The 18,559-nt window shown below is 39.8% G+C and overlaps 2 gene segments (V, D, J or C); both read right to left on the bottom strand.

Moving 5' to 3' along the window:
* Positions 1-868: 868 nt before the first annotated feature.
* On the bottom strand, positions 869-1,481 carry LOC117023168 (T cell receptor alpha variable 3-like). The segment is given in 2 exon segments: positions 869-1,215; positions 1,303-1,481. Coding segments are annotated over 2 exon segments (393 nt in total).
* Positions 1,482-6,076: 4,595 nt separating this feature from the next.
* LOC117023167 (T cell receptor alpha variable 2-like) lies at positions 6,077-6,611 on the bottom strand. The segment is given in 2 exon segments: positions 6,077-6,372; positions 6,530-6,611. Coding segments are annotated over 2 exon segments (360 nt in total).
* Between the last annotated feature and the right edge of the window lie 11,948 nt (positions 6,612-18,559).

Here is an 18,559-nt window from a genome sequence, read left to right as displayed (position 1 = left end):
CTGCACTTTAAAGACTCCAGCATGGCCATCCTCCAGCTCCTCTCACCCTATTACCTGTGAAAAGTCCACAGTGCCAAGGGGACCTGGCCCCTATGGACTCTAAATACCTCTTGTAGACAATGCTCTGGATACCCAGAATTCCAGAATTCTCTACACACATCCCCCCAGATCTACTTTTAAGGTCTGCATGGGCTTCTTCCAAGGACCATCTTCCCAGATGCAGATCTACCAACAGTGTCCACAACCCTAGGCCAAAAGGGTGATCAAGGGATGGCTGTTTGCAGGACTGTAGACATGTAGGTTAAGGTATCCACACCTTTGTATGTAAAGCCCCTCAAAGTATGTGATACAGTCAGATATCGAAAAATAAGAGTAGATCACAACGGACACCAGAGGCTGCAGGATGATGTTCCTTGAAGCAGCACAATTCAGCCCAGAACTACTGGAATAGAGAGATCAAAAACACAAATCCACCGCTAAAATCAATCTCATGGCTAAAGGAGCCTACAGGCTAGCAGAGCAGTAGGGTGGTGACACCATGCACCCCACAGGCAGACTACTTCTATTTCAATTTGCTGTTTTAAGAGTTTTGTGCCTTCGTCCCTTCATCAGTAAAGTGAAGCTCCTGGTAATAGTTGTGAGAATGAAATGGGTCATAAATGGGTGGGATCACACCTGGTACATGAGGATCAAGGATAACTTTTTTCACCTCTTTATGATCAGTACCTAGCATGTAAGGATTCGAGAAATATGTCTCGAATGAACAAATCCTGTGGCTTTACATTGTAATTGAGTTACAATAAGTGACAGAAGTTGGGACCACACCACCCTCTTGTGGAGGGACACAAAGGCTTCAGGAAAATGGTTTTTACTGTACTTGGGGGTTTGTGTTCAGCTCTCCCAGCAGCCCCACCACTGTGTCTCTCCCAGCACAGAAGTACACAGCAGAGTCACTCCCAAGGGCAGACGGTTTCTTCAGGTGGAAAGACATTTGGCTCTTATTAAATTCAGCCATAAACCCAAAGCTGCCTTTGACCAGGTTGTCCCCTGCAATGTATTTCAGAAGGAACTGGAGTCCTTGGTTGGGATACTGGACATACCAAAACAGGTAAGGCGTCCCAGAAAATGAATAGGTGCATTTCACAGTCAGAGGATCCCCTTCGGTGACAGTGACCTGATCATCCAGCTGACTCACCGACTCTGCTCTCAGTCCACCTGTAAAGTAATCCACACTGCATCAGTACAACAGCTGAGAAGGTCAGTGGATAGTACAAGTGGAAAATGGGAAGGGAATATACTCACTCAGTGAGAAGAGAATCCAAAGTGTGGAGATGCATGCAGAGGCCATGGCTTAAGCTCAGCTGCTGGAGGCACCTTTTCAGCTCACCTCAGCTGGACATATGGCCCCACCCCAGACACTGGCTCTCGATCAGGGCCCAGCAACCCTGTGTCAGCACTGTGTTTTTAGAAATGACCTTTCTTCAGGGACCCTTCGTGGCACCTACACCTTCTCTCTCTTGAGCAAGCTCTTGGTTCAAGCTCCTCAGACTTCTATGGGGAGCAAGACTGGTCCCCGTCTTGCACCCAGAGGAATCCTCACACTGGAGCACCCCCTAGTGCCTGCCCGCAGAACTCACTGGCTGACTGGCTGACTACTGTCAAGTAGCCACAGGTCCTGTGCATCCAGGTCTTACCATAGGACCAGACTCTGGACATTTACACTGTGCACGAGGAATTGAGGGGGAATTGGATATTATAGGAGAAATAACAGGAGTTTGTGAATCAAAGTGGAAAAATGAATGCTCAGGGGATCAAGCTTTAAAAGGTTTATGCTCTTAAGATACTGTAGAGGTAGAATTAGGGAAATAAAAAACTTTCAATAAAATGGGGAAATACATAAAAAGAAAAAGGGAAAGTGTAGCTTTGGGTGAAGAGCAGAAGAAAAAGAAAAAAGCAAGATAAGGAAGGCAAAATAGTAAAAAAGAATGAGGCAAGAGAAGAGAAATGATACGGAAGAATGAGAACCTTGTTATTTTCTTTTGAAAGAATTCAGATATGACTTCTGTATAAACCTTTTTGACCGAAAGATAACTCAGGTTTGTCTCTATTAGGGATCCTCTCCTTAATGATCTCTAGTTAAAGATTCACATAAAAATAAGTTTGAACCTTCTCTTGAAACACTTCAAGAAAAAAAAAAAGAAAAAAAGAAAAAAAGAAAAAAAAAAAGAAAGGCATGGTGTTATGTACTCTTCCTGCCACATTGGTCCTAGTAAACAGTAGATTACAAAGAAAAAAAACAAACAAACCTCTATGCAGGAATTATAAAATACAGATTTTCCACATAGAGAGGCTACTTAAGACAGATGAAATAAAAATACATAAGGGGCAAAAACTGAAGATTAACTAAGCTCAAGTTATGATGATGATAATAAACGACTCAATTTAAGGGGAGGACAGGTTAAAGTTTTGTACAAAAAATACCACAAGATCACTACAGTGATTATTTAATAGATTTGATTTAAAGGAAAGAGGTATCAATATAAAGACATTGTTCATTCATTTTCCTTCTTTTTCTTTAAATGATATCCAAATATACCAAATATTTTACAAAGGGATAGAAAATCTCTTTGCTTGGAATTAGAAAAAGAATTGGAAATTAGCTCTTTCTGAAAGCTCTGCTAAACATCCCTTATGTGAATCGTTGAAACCTTCAACCTATGATAACTGTCTTAATTTGGAATATTTCAATTATCTTTAAATAATAGCCTTCCTGTCCCAGAGAGGGCTGTAGTCAATGGAAACATGTAATAAATTTCTTCTCTCCACCTAGAGCCTAAGATGAGTGTTACTGTTGTATCTTTGAGGGTCCTGGCAATCACCTCAGGAGGATGATTGGAAAAAAGTTTCATGAAAGGAATATTTTTAGATGTGTGAGCAGAATCCAGGGAAACTCCAAGAAGGGTGAAGCACCCTGGGGCTAGCAACAGCCAGAAGGGTTCAACAGTCCTGGGCCTGAAGAGACAGAGGAGGAAGAATTTACTCCAGCCTGGGGTCCTGTAACTCAGGGAGAAGACCCAGACAGGACCTGTGGATTTCCATACAGGAAAGGAAGGAACTTAAGGAGAAATATCCTGACCACACTCTCCTGCCGAGGCCTCCCAACCTAATGAGAAGCAAGAGGATAGGAAGACCCTCGATGCAGTGCATAGAAGTCAGCCTGCTGGGTATTGAGAAGGCTGGAGAATAGACCTGGAAACAAAAATAGAACATGAAAACCCTGACGCTGGGATTTATAGCAGCCCGGCCACTCAGGCAAAGATGTATGTGTCTCCTAAATACATGTATGGGCACATCCACACTGCATTCTGATCAATGTGGATAGATAAATAAAACAATATAGACTTTAGTAGTGCCTTGATTTAATTTTCCAGGTATTTCTCCAGTCTCTACTTCTATTCACCACAGAAACAGTACAGACTACATACAAATTATGCCTAGAAGTGCAAGTGGATCAAATATTGTCAGCCTCCAGCCATTTAATAATTAATCCCAGGAGCCTTAAATGAACCAACTCTTTAGGAGGCTTAGATCTTTACTCCTCCATTAGAAATATGTCTGATTGTTTAGTGGTTCCCCTCAAAGGGTGCTGTGGGAGGAAGTGACTGTATTTATTAATCAAGTGTGCTCAGTGTTACAAGGAGGGAAGTTTTATGCAAATTTACCTTATACTTAGAACTCATGGGCACTCACTTGCAATGGCAAGACTGATGAAGAAGGCTTAACGCTCTCAGTCTTGAAAGGTAGAAAACCTTAGTCTTCACACCAGCTTCCGGTTAAGGAAATGCTCCTTAACTGCTACATAGGTAGGAAAGGATTCAGGGACCTGCACACAATATCCTGGTCACTACAAGGATTTCTAGGGTCTTGACTGAGCTTTCAAAATTGAACAAAATGACTTCGATAGATATTCCGCATATGTCCTTTTATTCACAACATTAATGAGGAATTATTCATCAATTGACTTGTGAGTATAATGTTAAGCCATTTACATTCCTTGCCACACATATTCTTCCTAATATTCCACATTTTAAATGTAAGGACACTGGACTTTAAGAAATTAATTTACTCAAGTCACCCCTAAAGAAATAGAACAGAAGTTTTAACTCATACTTTTCTGAAATCAAAAGCATTCTTCCCACTAAATTACACTGAGAATATCAATTTTCATCACTGTTTTTAGAAAACCTTTCGATATTGGAAAGTACCCCCATTGTCATAATAAAATTATATAATATAGACTTCAATGGGCCAAGCAGAACTTTACAGGTCATCTTGTCACTCGAGTATATACGAAACGTTGACCCCACAAGTATGTGCCAATTAACTAAAACAGCGCCTAGATAATTCCTTCAAAACCACTGATAACACCCAAAGATCATCCACCTTCCCCAGCACCTCCTCCTCATTCCTATGCCCTTACAGATTTATGTGCACATACTCTGATGAAAACGTCATGTTTTTCCTTATCAATTTACCAGTTTACTCCCCATCTGGACCACATTCTGACTATTCTGCCCAACTCTCCAATTTCTATAGAAAGAACCTTCTAGTTCACAGTAAATACACATGAACTCTTTCCCCAAACCATTGTAAGCTAGGTGTAGTGATGTCTATTTGGAGACCTGTCTTATGCGAGACATGTGAGTTAATGGGGAACGTTCCCCAAACGCTGCAGGTGGAGGTCTCTGCCATCCTCCAGGGTTCCTGCCTCCAAAAGGTACCTCTCTTCACTCCTTCTTATTTGATGACCATTGAGACATGCACATTACAACACAAGGGCACCAAAGGGGCCTCAATCTGAGACTCCAGGTATTTCTCCCAGAGTGCCTACTGCCTTTCTCAAGAAACTAATTATAAACATCAGAACTCTGTAAATGTTACTGATTTCCCAGAAGACAACAGGAATGACTCATATAAATTAATAAGAAAGCCCTTTCTGAACATCAGACTCTGAAAATAGATTGTATTTATTTGAGACGCAGGAGAAAAAATCAACACAAAATAATATTGTTGGAACAAGGAGGAAAATCAGTGCTTCTTCTGCGAACTTTAACAAAGAATTAAATCCAACTTTAAAAAACAGATTTGTGGGGCCAGCCCGGTGGCTCAGGCGGTTAGAGCTCCATGCTCCTAACTCCAAAGGCTGCCGGTTCGATTCCCACATGGGCCAGTGGGCTCTCAACCACAAGGTTTCCAGTTCAACTCCGTGAGTCCCGCAAGGGATGGTGGGCTGTGCCCCCTGCAACTAGAAAACGGCAACTGGACCTGGAGCTGAGCTGCGCCCGACACAACTAAGATTGAAAGGACAACAACTTGAAGCTGAACGGCACCCTCCACAACTAAGATTGAAAGGAAAAACAACTTGACTTGGAGAAAAAGGCCTGGAAGTACACACTGTTCCCCAATAAAGTCCTGTTCCCCTTCCCCAATAAAAATCTTTAAAAAAAAAAAAAAAAAACAGATTTGTTTCATATAAATTATGAAATTCTAAACAAAATGGGGGAAATACATGATTTAACCTCTGCTCTCCTAACTCCGAATAAAAGGGACCATAAATCAATGGCCCTCTCTTATCTCAGTGGACTGAACAGATTTTTTTAGTTTCTCAGGGTCTAATACTTTCACTCACGAACACCCAGTTTTCTAATTGTTTTCTTGTAGTTTACTACGAGTTCAAGCTACATCTCAGGTGTGTTGTTACATTCTAGGAATTATATTTCTAGAAACATAAGCCAATGGGAACTGTTCAAAGTGCACACTAGAGACAGGAATCTATACAGACATATAGACTCCAAGGACGGAGAGTGAGGGAAATTTTACTCTCCTGTGGATTTTCCTCTCCTTCTCACCAAAGAAGTGAGAGGTTTGTGATATAGAGTCGGGACTCAAAATTGTTCTGATAGTGGAGCCAATGGAAAAGCTTGGGGAACAATAAATTAAGGGGGGAAAGCAATTGTTACTCCTTTCTAGGTTGCCTCCTGCAAAAGCTGTGATCTCCCTGTTTCTGTTCAGCTCCTCATGGGTTCTGTGCCTCTGTGTCCTGCAGAGCACAGTAGTAAGTGGCAGCATCTGCCACCTGCACCTGCAGGATGAGCAGTGAAGAGGAGAATCGCTCATATGTCATGTGGTAGCGCCCCTGCTGAGAAGGCCTCGAGCCCCTTACAAGGAGTCTTGGTGCACGTCCAGGGGAGTGAAGGTACCAGAAGAACTCATAAGCAGTGGATATGGAGTGATTACAGGAGATTTCTGCCACAGCTTCCTCTGAAGACACCACGGAGGAAGGCTGAAATACTTGGTCCTTATTCTCTGCAACTGCAGGAAACAAAGAAGGCTGTGAATTTCATGCTGCTATTTGCTTGTTAATGACCTTTTAGGTACAGTGACTATTAATTAATCTGGCTTTTCTTTAATTAGTCCAAATTTAAGATAACGACATATGTTTTTCTAATACCAGAAAGAGCCTACTTACCCTTCCAGAGAGAGCTGAGGAGAAGCCCCAACCACACCACTTCCAGATTGCTCTGCAAAGCCATAGCCACACCACAGCTGGTCTCAGGCCTCAGCTGTAACTATGATGCTCACCAGGAAGCTCACTTAAGGCCCCGTTTTGCTTCTTTTTTTTTTCTTTTGTCAATGACATCATCAGCCAGAATCTGCACTATAGAAAGATGACTGCAGTTGTGAAGCTGCTTAATAGTGGCTCCAAGTCCTTTGTTCTGAGAAAGTAGTCTTATAAGGATGTAGCCTTTCAGAGGTCACTGCACTTGTGCAAATTTAATCACTGCAGAAGCTTGTTTCCTTTTCTATCGTTGTCAGAAGAAGTCTGTGATTGTTGGAGACTGCTTCATTATTCATATTAAAGTGATATATTCACACAAAAATATTCTGCATTTATCACATGTGATCATAATGAAATGCTAACATGTGAAAAATAATAATCACAAAATTTTAGTAACTGCTCTAGGAGAACGTTTATTTTTTATAAGGCACTAAAATTACTATATAAGCATATTCATTAAAATTTGGCCCATTGCATCCAAGGTTGTCTTTATATTTTTCTGTATCCAGAAGAAGTTGGGTCAAGGAAGACCCAAAAGCTGCATTTGGAGATGATCTCTTTGGATGGTACCTATCCTCGTTTTGTAGCCTGACACTGTCCCCTCTTTATTAACGCAGGGCTAAATAGTTCTCCCTCTTGCTCTGATTGCTTTATACAGGTTTTCATGGGATTTTATTTGAAAAGAAGAATTAAACAGGTTTGTGGCAATTCTAAGTTTATACATTAAGGAGCTTGTATGTGCACCACCTGGTGGACCATACAGGAACTGACGCAAAATTATTTCCCCAAGTCGCCTCTTCAGGCGGTCTTCACAGCTCCCACAGGTTGAAGAGACTTCATGCCCTTTGCTTTTGTTGAAATTTCTCATTCTTATTCAGTTCACAAAGACTGCGAAGGCGATCCAGAGGAAATAACTGCCTTCTTGGAAAGCCATTGGTTACTGAAAGATGTTCTTCATTCCTGGGACTGGTTATTTCAACACATGCTTCCAAGGAGTTAAATATTTCTTTCTCATTTTAAGATGATTACTTGAATCATTTCCTTATCTTTTTCTTTTTTAAATAGTTTTCCAGGTCAGAAGAAATTAGGTTTTTCCCTCATCTTTTTTCTGTGTGTCCTGGGATATTTTTAATTATGATAAGATGACTGTTTAAGTCCAACAGAGACATTTTATTTATATTTGTGACCTCAAAGCTTCCAAATAAAATACAGAATTCCAACATGGCTAGAAAATTAGGAAGGAATAAAATCAAACAAATGGGCACAGTTTATTTTAGTGAAAGGACTAATATGGTAACTGTGATTATTTTGAGCTCTGAAATTTCAGACAACTGAAACATAAAAGGAATCACAAAAGGCATACAATAATACAAATAAGCTGATTAAGTGTGCAAGCCACTTTTTTCTGAAGGCAAGTGGTATATAGCGATCGGTAACTTAAAACTCTTTTTAGATTACAGGTTATGTACATCTGGTTCAAAGTTTCTAACTACTGCAAAATATTTTAGCATGTGGCTTACTCCACATTTACTTTCAGTCTCCTAGTGGTGGACTCTTAACCCTATCAACACAGCAGTGACCATATTCTTATATTTCCCCTTATTAATTATTTGACAATTTCTTTGGGGTATATATCCACCAAGGGTCATCCATTCATAGTATATATGCATCCTCTATTTTACTAATTAAACATTCAAAGTGGTGACAGTCACATAAACTTCTACCAGCAGTGCATGAGCATTCCATCCCTCCAAATCCTCAACAACATTTGGTATTAGAAAAAAACATAAAAATGTCTAAATGTTAGTAATATACTGAGTGCAGAGTCTCATTTTAATTTGTATTACTCTGACTATAAGTAAAATTGCGCCACTTATGTTTTCTTTTCTAATACTAAATATTTAAATGATTTGTCCACCTAAAAAGGTCCAAAACCTTCACCTAGGGCTTGCCTGGAAGTTGTAAAAGATAGAGGTGAAGGATAGGCACAGTTGTAAACTTCTGAGGTAAATGCTGAAGGAGTGTTCAAACCTGTACACAAAGCCCATTAGGCAAAGGATAGAAGGCCTACTAGTTCCAGGATTTAAGGAAATTTCTGTCCGATTACTTGCTGACCACAGAGCTCATCACAGAAAGTCCAGTAGCCACATGACAAAAATACACACTTCTGAAATTAATTCAAGAAACTCACTAAACAAACTGAGAGCTAACGCAACCAAAAACAGCAACCTCAAAACGATAGTAGATGCTCTTGCCAGTGTTGTCATATTATATTATTTAAATGTTGAGTTTTCAAAAACAACACAAAAATGATAATATATGCAACAAAACAAGAAGAAACGGTCCACACAGAAGAAAAGAGTAGAGAAAAAGAGCAAAGAGCTTGACGAGACTACCAATTGCACTTACTAGACAAAGACTTTAAATCAATTTTTTTAAATATGTTCAAAGAACTAAAGTAAACCAAGTATAAAGAAATAAAGGCTACACACCAAATAGAGAATATCAATAAAGAGGAGAAATTATTTGAAAAGAGCCAGAAAACTAATACATTTCAATGGATCGAAACCATACAAACAATTTTCTCCTACCGTCATGGAATGATATTAGTAACCAATTAAAGAAGGAAATTTGACACATTCACAAATTTGTGCAAATTAAACAACACAGTCCTAAATTAAGCAATGAGTCAAAGAAGAAATCACAAGGGAAAATAGAGAATAATTTAAGATGAATGAAAACAAAAACACAGTAAGATCCTGCCAAACAACTTAGGTGATGCATCTAATGCAGTGTGTTGAGGAAATTTATAGCTGTGAACACCTATCTAATACAGAGAAAAATGTCAAAACAATAATCTGACTTTCCACCATAAGAAACTAGGAGAAGAGAGCAAACTAAACTCAAAAGAAAGCTTTGGAAGGAAATAAAGATTAGAGTACAAGAAATAAATGAAATAGAGACTATAAAGAAATAGAGACTAACAAATGAAATGAAAAGCCAGTTCTTCTGAAAGGTCAAGAAAAGTTACAAACTTTTAGCTACTGGCCAAGAAAAGAGGAGAGAACACTAAAATTACTAAAGTCAGGAATGGGAGCATTACAACCAACCTTACAGAAATAGAAAGAATTATAAAGAGAATACTATGAACAATTATATGCCAGCAAATTGGAGAACCTAGATCAAATGGACAAATTCCTAGAAAGACATAAAATACCATAACTCACTCAAGAAAAAATAGAAAATATGAATAGACTTATAACAAATAAAAAGATCAAATCAATATTTTTTTTAAATCTCAGAAGGAAAAGCTCTGGGCCAGATGGCTTCACCAGTGAATTGTACTGAAGGCTTAAAGAAGTACCTCCCCCAGACTTCACGGCAAGATGACAGAGTAAGTAATGCTGTGCTCGACTCTTCCCATCACCATGTAAAAATTATAACTTCATGATTAAACAATCACCCCAGAGGACCACCTGAACACTAGGTGTACAGAATTTTATATCTCAATATTTAAACAAGCAGCTACATGAAGACTGGTAGGGAGTGGGTCCCACACTAACGTGTGTCCATTAAAAATCCAGAGGAATATCTTGGCTGTAGAGATCCCCACTAAATGATTGTGAGGTCCCAACCGCACACTAGGCTCCTAGCTAAGACCACAACAGCGGGAAAAAGAAGTCCACACAACATCGGGCTGTGAATATCACCAAATTTTCTGTCCCAGTGAGATGGAGGGCTGTTTCATGGACTCTCTTAAAGGCATTCCTCTTAAAGTTCCCATAGAGAGTGGTGCTTGCTGAAGCTCTTACTTGCTCTGACTTCCAGCAATGGGCTGCACCTCAAAAATCACCAGGGAAACAAAGGTAGGATGTACACTGTCTGGCCTCAAGACGAGGACTGGAGGGGCAGCTCTATCCACCATTTTGCTATTAATGGACTCTCACCACACAGAATTGGCAGGCAGGCACCATCGTTTCTTTGCTAAGCCTTCCCCAAACCAGCGTGCAAATGAAGGTGGGCACCAAATCTGAGTCTCCATCAAACTCATCCTACCCTAGTGATTCCTTGAGAACCCCCCTCTCCACCTCCAATGTGTGCACAGGCAAGACCTATTGCAGTGGCTTGTGCTCACAAGTTGATAACCTCAACCCACACTGTGGAATTCCATAAAATCTCTGAAAAATCTACAAATCCCAAAGAAGCAGAAACTGGCCTTGGCATGCCTTATACCACTTGATAAGTGAGCCTCAGTCCGGCACTAGTGGCAGGCAGCCTCTGTTCACAACATAGACTCCGCCAGTCACCTGCACACTCAGCACAGGTTGCTCAACTGCAGATCAATTTGTAGGTCTTATCAGGTGTCTTCGGGCCAGGAACAGGAAACAGCTTTCCTGGGCCTGCACTAGAGCCCCTCCCAAGGACTCAGGAACAAATACACCCCAGGAAAATCATCAGACCACACCAGAGCTCCACCCAACAACCTTCACAAAGGACACCCCCCAAAAATGAACACAACAAGCACTAGAGCCCAGCTACAGTGAATCCCACTCCATGCAGTTAGATCCCATACAACAGTTCATCTGCTGGAATCACAGCCAGTCCTCAAGCCAGTCAGCCTGAGGGTCAATCCCACCCACTGACATGTCAATAGTAATCTATGCTCAACTGCAACAGGAGGGTACATACAATCCACACACGGGACATGCCTAGAGCACCTGGATCAGGTGACTAGGGAAACTGTGCCACTCACACCCTAGGACACCTACTAACTAAGAACACTCTGCCAGGATTGGGACACATAGCAGATCTACCATTAAAACAAACACAGGGAGGCATCCAAAATGAGGAGACAAAGAAACGTGTCCCAAACAAAAGAGCTGAACAACATTTCAGAAAAGGAACTAAGCAAAAGGGAGGCAAACAATCTACTAGATACAGAGTTCCAAACACTGGTCAGAAGGATGCTCAATGAATTTAGGGAAAGAATAGATGAACTCAGTGAGAACTTCAACAAACAGAGAGTAAACATAAAGAAAAACAGAACCATAGACAAGAATCAGCCAGACATGAAGAATGCAATAACTGAAATGAAGAATACACCAGACGAAATCAACAGCAGATTAGATGAAGCTGAGTATTGAACCAGTGATTTGGAAGATGAGGCAGCAGAAAACATCCAATTGGAACAGAAAAATGAAAAAAGAATTTTAAAAAATGAGGATAGTTTAAGGGGACTATGGGACAACAGCAAGTTACTAACATTCTCATCAGTGGGAAACCAGAAGGAGAAAAGAGAGAGAAAGGAATTGAAAACTCGTTTTAAGATATAATGACTAAAAACTTACCTAACCTGGCAAAGGAAATAGACATACAAGGCCAGGAAGAACAGAGATCCCAAACAAGGTGAACCCAAAGTAGCCCACACCAAGGCACATCATATTAAAAAGTCAAATGTTAAAAACAAAGAGAGTTGTAAAAGGAGCAAGAGAAAAGCAGTTAGTTACACAAAGGAACTCCCACAAGACTGTCAGCTAATTTCTAAACAGAAACTTTGCAGGCCACAAGGGATTGGCATGAAATATTCAAAGTGATAAATCGCAGTGGTCTCCAACCACCATTACTCTACCCAGCAAGGTTCACATTTAGAATTGAAGAACAGATAAAGAGTTTCCCAGACAAGAAAAGGCTAAATGAGTGCATCAACACCAAACCAGTATTACAAGAAATGTCACAGGGATTTCTTGGAGAAGGAGAAGAAGTAGTAGTAGGAAAACAGAAATGAGAAGGAGGAGGAAGAGGATGAGAACAAGAAGAATGAGACAGAGAAGAAGAAGAAGAAGAAGAAGAAGAAGAAGAAGAAGAAGAAGAAGAAGAAGAAGAAGAAGAAGAAGAAGAAGAAGGAGAAGAAGAAGAAGAGGAATCAAAAATATGAATAATAAAATAGTAATAACTACTTACCTATAAATAATTACTATAAATAAAAATGGATTAAGTGCTCCAATCAAAAGATATAGGGTGGCTGAATGGATAAGAAAACAAAACCTATATCTAAGCTACGGACAAAAGACTGACTTCAGATCAAAAGACACGCACAACTGGAAGTAAAGGGATGGAAAAAGATGCAAAAGGATATGAAAAAAATAAACTGGAGCAGCAACACTTATACCAGACAAAATAGACTTTAAAAAAAGGGTAGATCAGCAGACAAAGCGGGGCGTTGCATAATGATAAAAGGATCTATCCAATAAGAGGATATAACCCTTATAAACATTTCAGTACCCAATGTAGAAGCACCTAACTATATAAAGCTAATATTGACAAAAATAAAGGGACAGGTTGACAGTAATACAAGGGGGCATTAACTCCCCATTGAAATAAATGGACACATCATCTGGAAATAAAAAAGAACAAGGAAACAGAGGCCTTAAAAGACACAGTAAACCAGATGTATTTAATTGATAGTCTTAGAACATTTTACCCCAAAGCAGTAGAATACATATTCTTTCCAAGTGCACATGAAACAGTGCCCAGAATAGACTACATCATAGGCCACAAAACAAGGCTCAATAAATTTAAAAAGACTGAAACGAGAGCAAGTATCTTCTCCTTTTACAATGGTATGAAACAAGAAGTCAATTACAATAAGGAAAGTGAAAAACACACTAACATATGGAGGCTAAATAACATGCTACTAACCAAAGAACAGGTTAGCAAAGAGATCAAGAGAGAAATTAAATGATACCTAGAGACAAATGATAACGAAAACGCACAGATCCCAAACCTGTGAGACACAGCCAAAGCTGTTCTAAGAGGGAAATTCATAGCAATAAAGGCCTACCTCTACAACCAAAACCTTGAAATATACAATCTACACTTACACTAAAGGACTGGAAAAGAAAAACAATCAAAACCTAAGTGTTAAAAGGAATAAAATAATAAACATCAGAGTGAAATTAAACAAAACGGACTCTAAAAATACAATACAAAAAAATTAATGCAACCAACAGATGGTTCTTTGAAAATATAAATAAAATTAATAGTGCCAACCCAGTGGCTCAGGTGGTTGGAGCACCACGGTCCTAACGCCAAGGTTGCAGGTTCGATTCTCAGATGGGCCAGTGAGCTCCACCCTCTACAGCTAAGATTGTGAACAACAGCTCTCCCTGGAGTTAGGATGCCCTGAGCTGCTTAAAGTTGGCGTGGGCTGCTGTGTACTGTCGCAGGCTGCTGTGTGCTGCCAGGATCGGCCGATGGCCAGCGTGAGTGGCCGATGGCCAGCTTGAGTGGCGGAAGGCCACTTGAGTGGCCGGCAGCCAGAATGACTGGCCTGCGGCTGGCAAGAACTTTGTGAGCTGCTGTGAGAGGCCAGCCAATGACTGGCGACCATCTGCCACAGCCAGGGTGGGAGGGGGGAGATGGAGCACAAACTCATAATAACACCAGCACGGGCCAGAGAACCGTGTCCTACACAACTAGACGGAGAAACAATGGCTTGAACCGGAGTGGGGGGGGAGGCGGAAGAAAGGGGAGAAAAATAAAATAAAATAAAATTGATAAACCTTTAACCAGGATCATCAAGAAACAAAGAGAGAGAACTCAAATAAATGAAATCAAAAATGAAAGAGGAGAAGTGACAAGTGGCACCAAGGATTACAAGAATATGCTATGAACAATTATATGCCAACAGATTGGACAACCTGGAAGAAATAAATAAATCCCACAAATATACAATCTTGCAAAGACTGAATCAAGAAGAAACAAAAAATCTGAACAGACTGATAACTAGAAACGAAATCAAATCAATAATCAAAAATTCCCAAGAAACAAAAGTCCTGAACCAGATGACTTCACAGTTGAATTTTACCAAACACTCCAAGAATTTACACCTATCCTCCTCCAACTAGTCCAAAAAATGGAAGAGGAGGGAAGGCTCCCAAACTCATTTTATGAGGCCAGCATTATCTAATTCCAAAACCAGACAAAGATATTACAAAAAGAATTATAGGCCAATATCCCCGATGAACATAGATGCAAAAATCCTCAACAAAATACTAGCAAACGGAATTCAGCAATACATTAAAAGGGTCAAACACCATGATCGAATCAGATTTATTCCTGAGAAGCAAAGCTGTTTCAATATCCTTAACGCGATACACCACATAAACAAAATGAAGTTTAAAAAATCACAGGATCACATCAATGCATGATCATATAGATGCAGAAAAAGGATTTGACAACATCCAGCATTGTTTATGATAAAAACTCTCAGCAAAGTAGGAATGGAGAGAACATATTTCAAAATAATAAAGGCCATATATGACAAACCCACATCTAACATCACAGTAACAGGGAAAAGATAAAAGTGTTTTTCGTAAGGTTAGGGACAAGAAAAAAATGTCCACTTTCACCACTTTTATTTCACTTAGTATTGGAAGTCCTAGCCACAACGACCAGACAAGAAAAGGAATAAAAGGCATCCAAATTGGAAAGAAAGAAGTAAACGTGTCGTTATTTGCAGATGACATGATGCTGTATATAGAGAACTTTAAAGAGTGTACCAACAAACTATTAGAACTGATCAATGTATTCAATAAAGTAGCAAGATACAAAATTAATATTCAGAAGTCGGTTGCATTCCTATACACCAATACTGAACTATCAGAAAGTGAAATTAAGAAACCAATCCCATTTACAATTGCATCAAAAAAACAAAACAAAACAAAAAACCACCTAGGAATAAATTTAACCAAGAAGGTAAAAAGACCTGTACTTGGAAAATTATGAGACACTGAAGAAAGAAATGGAAGAACATACAAATATACGGAAGCGTACACCGTGCTTATGGGTAGCAAGGATTAACATTGTTAAAATGTCCATACTACCCAAAAAATCTGCAGACTCAATGCAATCTCTATCAAAATACCAATGGCATTTTCACAGAATTGGAACAAATAATCCTAATTTACATATTCCAAAGATTTACAGAATCCTTGGAATATGTAAATTGTCTTTAAACAATAACCTTCAAGTCCCAAAGAGGCCTGTGATCAATGGGAACATGTAATAAATTTCTTCTCTCCACCTAGAGCCTAAGATGAGTGTTAGAGTATCTTTGAGGGTCCTGGCAATCACCTCAGGAGGATGATTGGAAAAAAGTTTAACGAAAGGAATATTTTTAGATGTGTGAGCAGAATCCAGGGAAACACCAGGAGTGGGTGAAGCACACTGGGGCTAGCAACAGCCAGATGATTTCAGCAGTCCTGGGCCTGAAGAGACAGAGGAGGAAGAATTTACCCAGCAGGGGGACCTGTAACTCAGGGAGAAGACCCAGACAGGACCTGTGGATTTCCACACAGGAAAGGAAGGAACTTACAAGAGAAATATCCTGACCACGCTCTCCTGCCAATGCCTCCAAACCCAGCGAGAAGCAAGAGGATAGGAAGACCCTGGATGCAGTGCATAGAAGTCAGCCTGCTGGGCATAGAGCAGGCTGGAGAATAGACCTGGAGACGAAAACAGAACATGAAAACACTGACACTGGGGTTTATAGCAGCCCGGCCACTCAGGCAAAGATGTATGTGTGTCCTAAATACATGTATGGGCACATCCATACTGCATTTTAATCAATGTGGAAGGATAAATAAGACAAATAAAACAATATAGACTTTAGTAGTGCCTTAATTTAATTTTCCAGGTAATTGTCCAGTCTCTACTTCTATTCACCACAGAAACAGTACAGACTACACACAAATTATGCCTAGAAGTGTAAGTGGATCAAATATTGTCAGCCTCCAGCCATTTAATAATTAATCCCAGGAGCCATAAATGAACCAACTCTTTAGGAGGCTTAGATCTTTACTCCTCCATGAGAAATATGTCTGATTGTTTAGTGGTTCCCCTCAAAGGGTGCTGTGGGAGGAAGTGACCGTATTTATTAATCAAGTGTGCTCAGTGTTACAAGGAGGGAAGTTTTATGCTATGCAAATTTACCTTATACTTAGAACTTATGGGCACTCACTTGCAATGGCAGGACTGATGAAGAATCCTTAACTCTCCCAGTCTTGAAAGGTAGAAAACCTTAGTCTTCACACCAGCTTCCGGTTAAGGAAATGCTCCTTAACTGCTACATAGGTAGGAAAGGATTCAGGGACCTGCACACAATATCCTGCACACCCCATGGATTTCTAAGGTCTTGATTGAGCTTTCAAAATTGAACAACATATCCTCAATAGCTATTCTGCTTAAGTGCTTTGATTCATGACATTAATGAGGAATTATTCATCAATTGACTACTGGGAGTATAATGTTAAGCCATTTGCATTCCTTCTCATACTTATTCTTCCTAATATTCCGCATTTTAAAAGTTTAAGAAATGTAGGTAATTTACTCAAGTCACTCCTAAAGAAATAGAACAAAGGTTTTAACCCACATTTTTCTGAAATCAAAGGCATTCTTTCCACTAAATTACACTGAGAATATCAATTTTCATCATTGCTTTTAGAAAACCTTTCAATATTGGAAAGTACCCCCATTGTCATAATAAAATTGTATAATATAGACTTCAATGGGCCAAGCAGAACTTTACAGGTCATCTTGTCACTCGAGTACATAGGAAATGCTGACCCCACAAGTATGCGCCACGTAACTGAAACAGCGCCTAGATAATTCCTTCAAAACCACTGATAACACATAATGATCATCCACCTTCTCTAGCACCTCCTCCTCATTTCTATGCCCTTACAGATTTATGTGCATATACTCTGATGAAAACGTCACGTTTTTCCTTATCAATTTAACAATTTACTCCCCATCTGGACCACATTCTGACTGTTCTGCCCAAATCTCCAATTTCTATAGAAAGAACCTTGAAGTTCACAGTAAATACACATGAACTCTTTCCCCAAACCATTGTAAGCTAGGTGTAGTGATGTCTATTTGGAGACCTGTCTTATGCAAGACATGTGAGTTAATGGGGAACGTTCCCCAAATGCTGCAGGTGGAGGTCTCTGCCATCCTCCAGGGTTCCTGTCTTCACTTCTTCTTATTTGACGACCATTGAGACATGCACATCACAACACCAGGGCACCAAAGGGGGCTCAATCTGAGACTCCAGGTATTTCTCCCAGAGTGCCTACTGCCTTTCTCAAGACACCATTTATAAACATCAGAACTCTGTAAATGTTACTGATTTCCCAGAAGACAACAGGAATGACTCATGTAAACTATTAAGAAAGCCCTTTCTGAACATCAGACTCTAACTGTAGATTGCATTTATTTTAGATGCAGGAGAAAAAAATAAACACAAAATAAAGTTGTCAGAGCAAGGAGGAAAATCGGTGCTTTTTGTATGAAATTAAAAAATAAAATAAGATCCACCTAAAAAACAGGGTTTTTTTCATATAAATTGTGGAATTCTCAACAAAATGGGGAAAACCCATGATTTGACCTCTGCTCTCCTAACTCTGAAAAAAAGGGACCATAAATCAATGGCCCTCTTATCTCAGTGGACTGAAGAGATTGTTTTGTTTCTCAGGGTCTAATACTTCCCTCACACACACCCAGTTTTCTCATTGTTTCCTTATAGTTTAGTACGAGGACGAGACCATCTCAGATGTGTTGTTACATTCTAGGAATTATATTTCTAGAGAAACATAACAATGGGAACTGTTCAAAGTGCACACTAGACATGGGACCCGCTACAGAAATATAGACTCCAAAGACTTGAGAGTGAGGGGGATTTGATTCTCCTGTAGATTCTCCTCTCCTTGTCACTGAAGAACTGAGAGGTTCATGATATAGATTCTGACTCCAAATTTTTCTGACACTAGAGCCAAGTGGAAAAGCTTGGGAACACTAAATTAGGGGGAGAAGCAGTTACTACTCCTCTCTAGTCTGCCTCCTGCGAAGGCTGTGATCTCCCTGTTTCTGTTCAGCTCC

This window comes from Rhinolophus ferrumequinum, chromosome 6 (genome assembly GCF_004115265.2).
Source record: "Rhinolophus ferrumequinum isolate MPI-CBG mRhiFer1 chromosome 6, mRhiFer1_v1.p, whole genome shotgun sequence".
NCBI classification, from domain to species: domain Eukaryota; kingdom Metazoa; phylum Chordata; class Mammalia; order Chiroptera; family Rhinolophidae; genus Rhinolophus; species Rhinolophus ferrumequinum.
The sequence above is the reverse complement of the archived record's forward strand: the minus strand, read 5'-3'. Positions and strand labels throughout refer to the sequence as shown.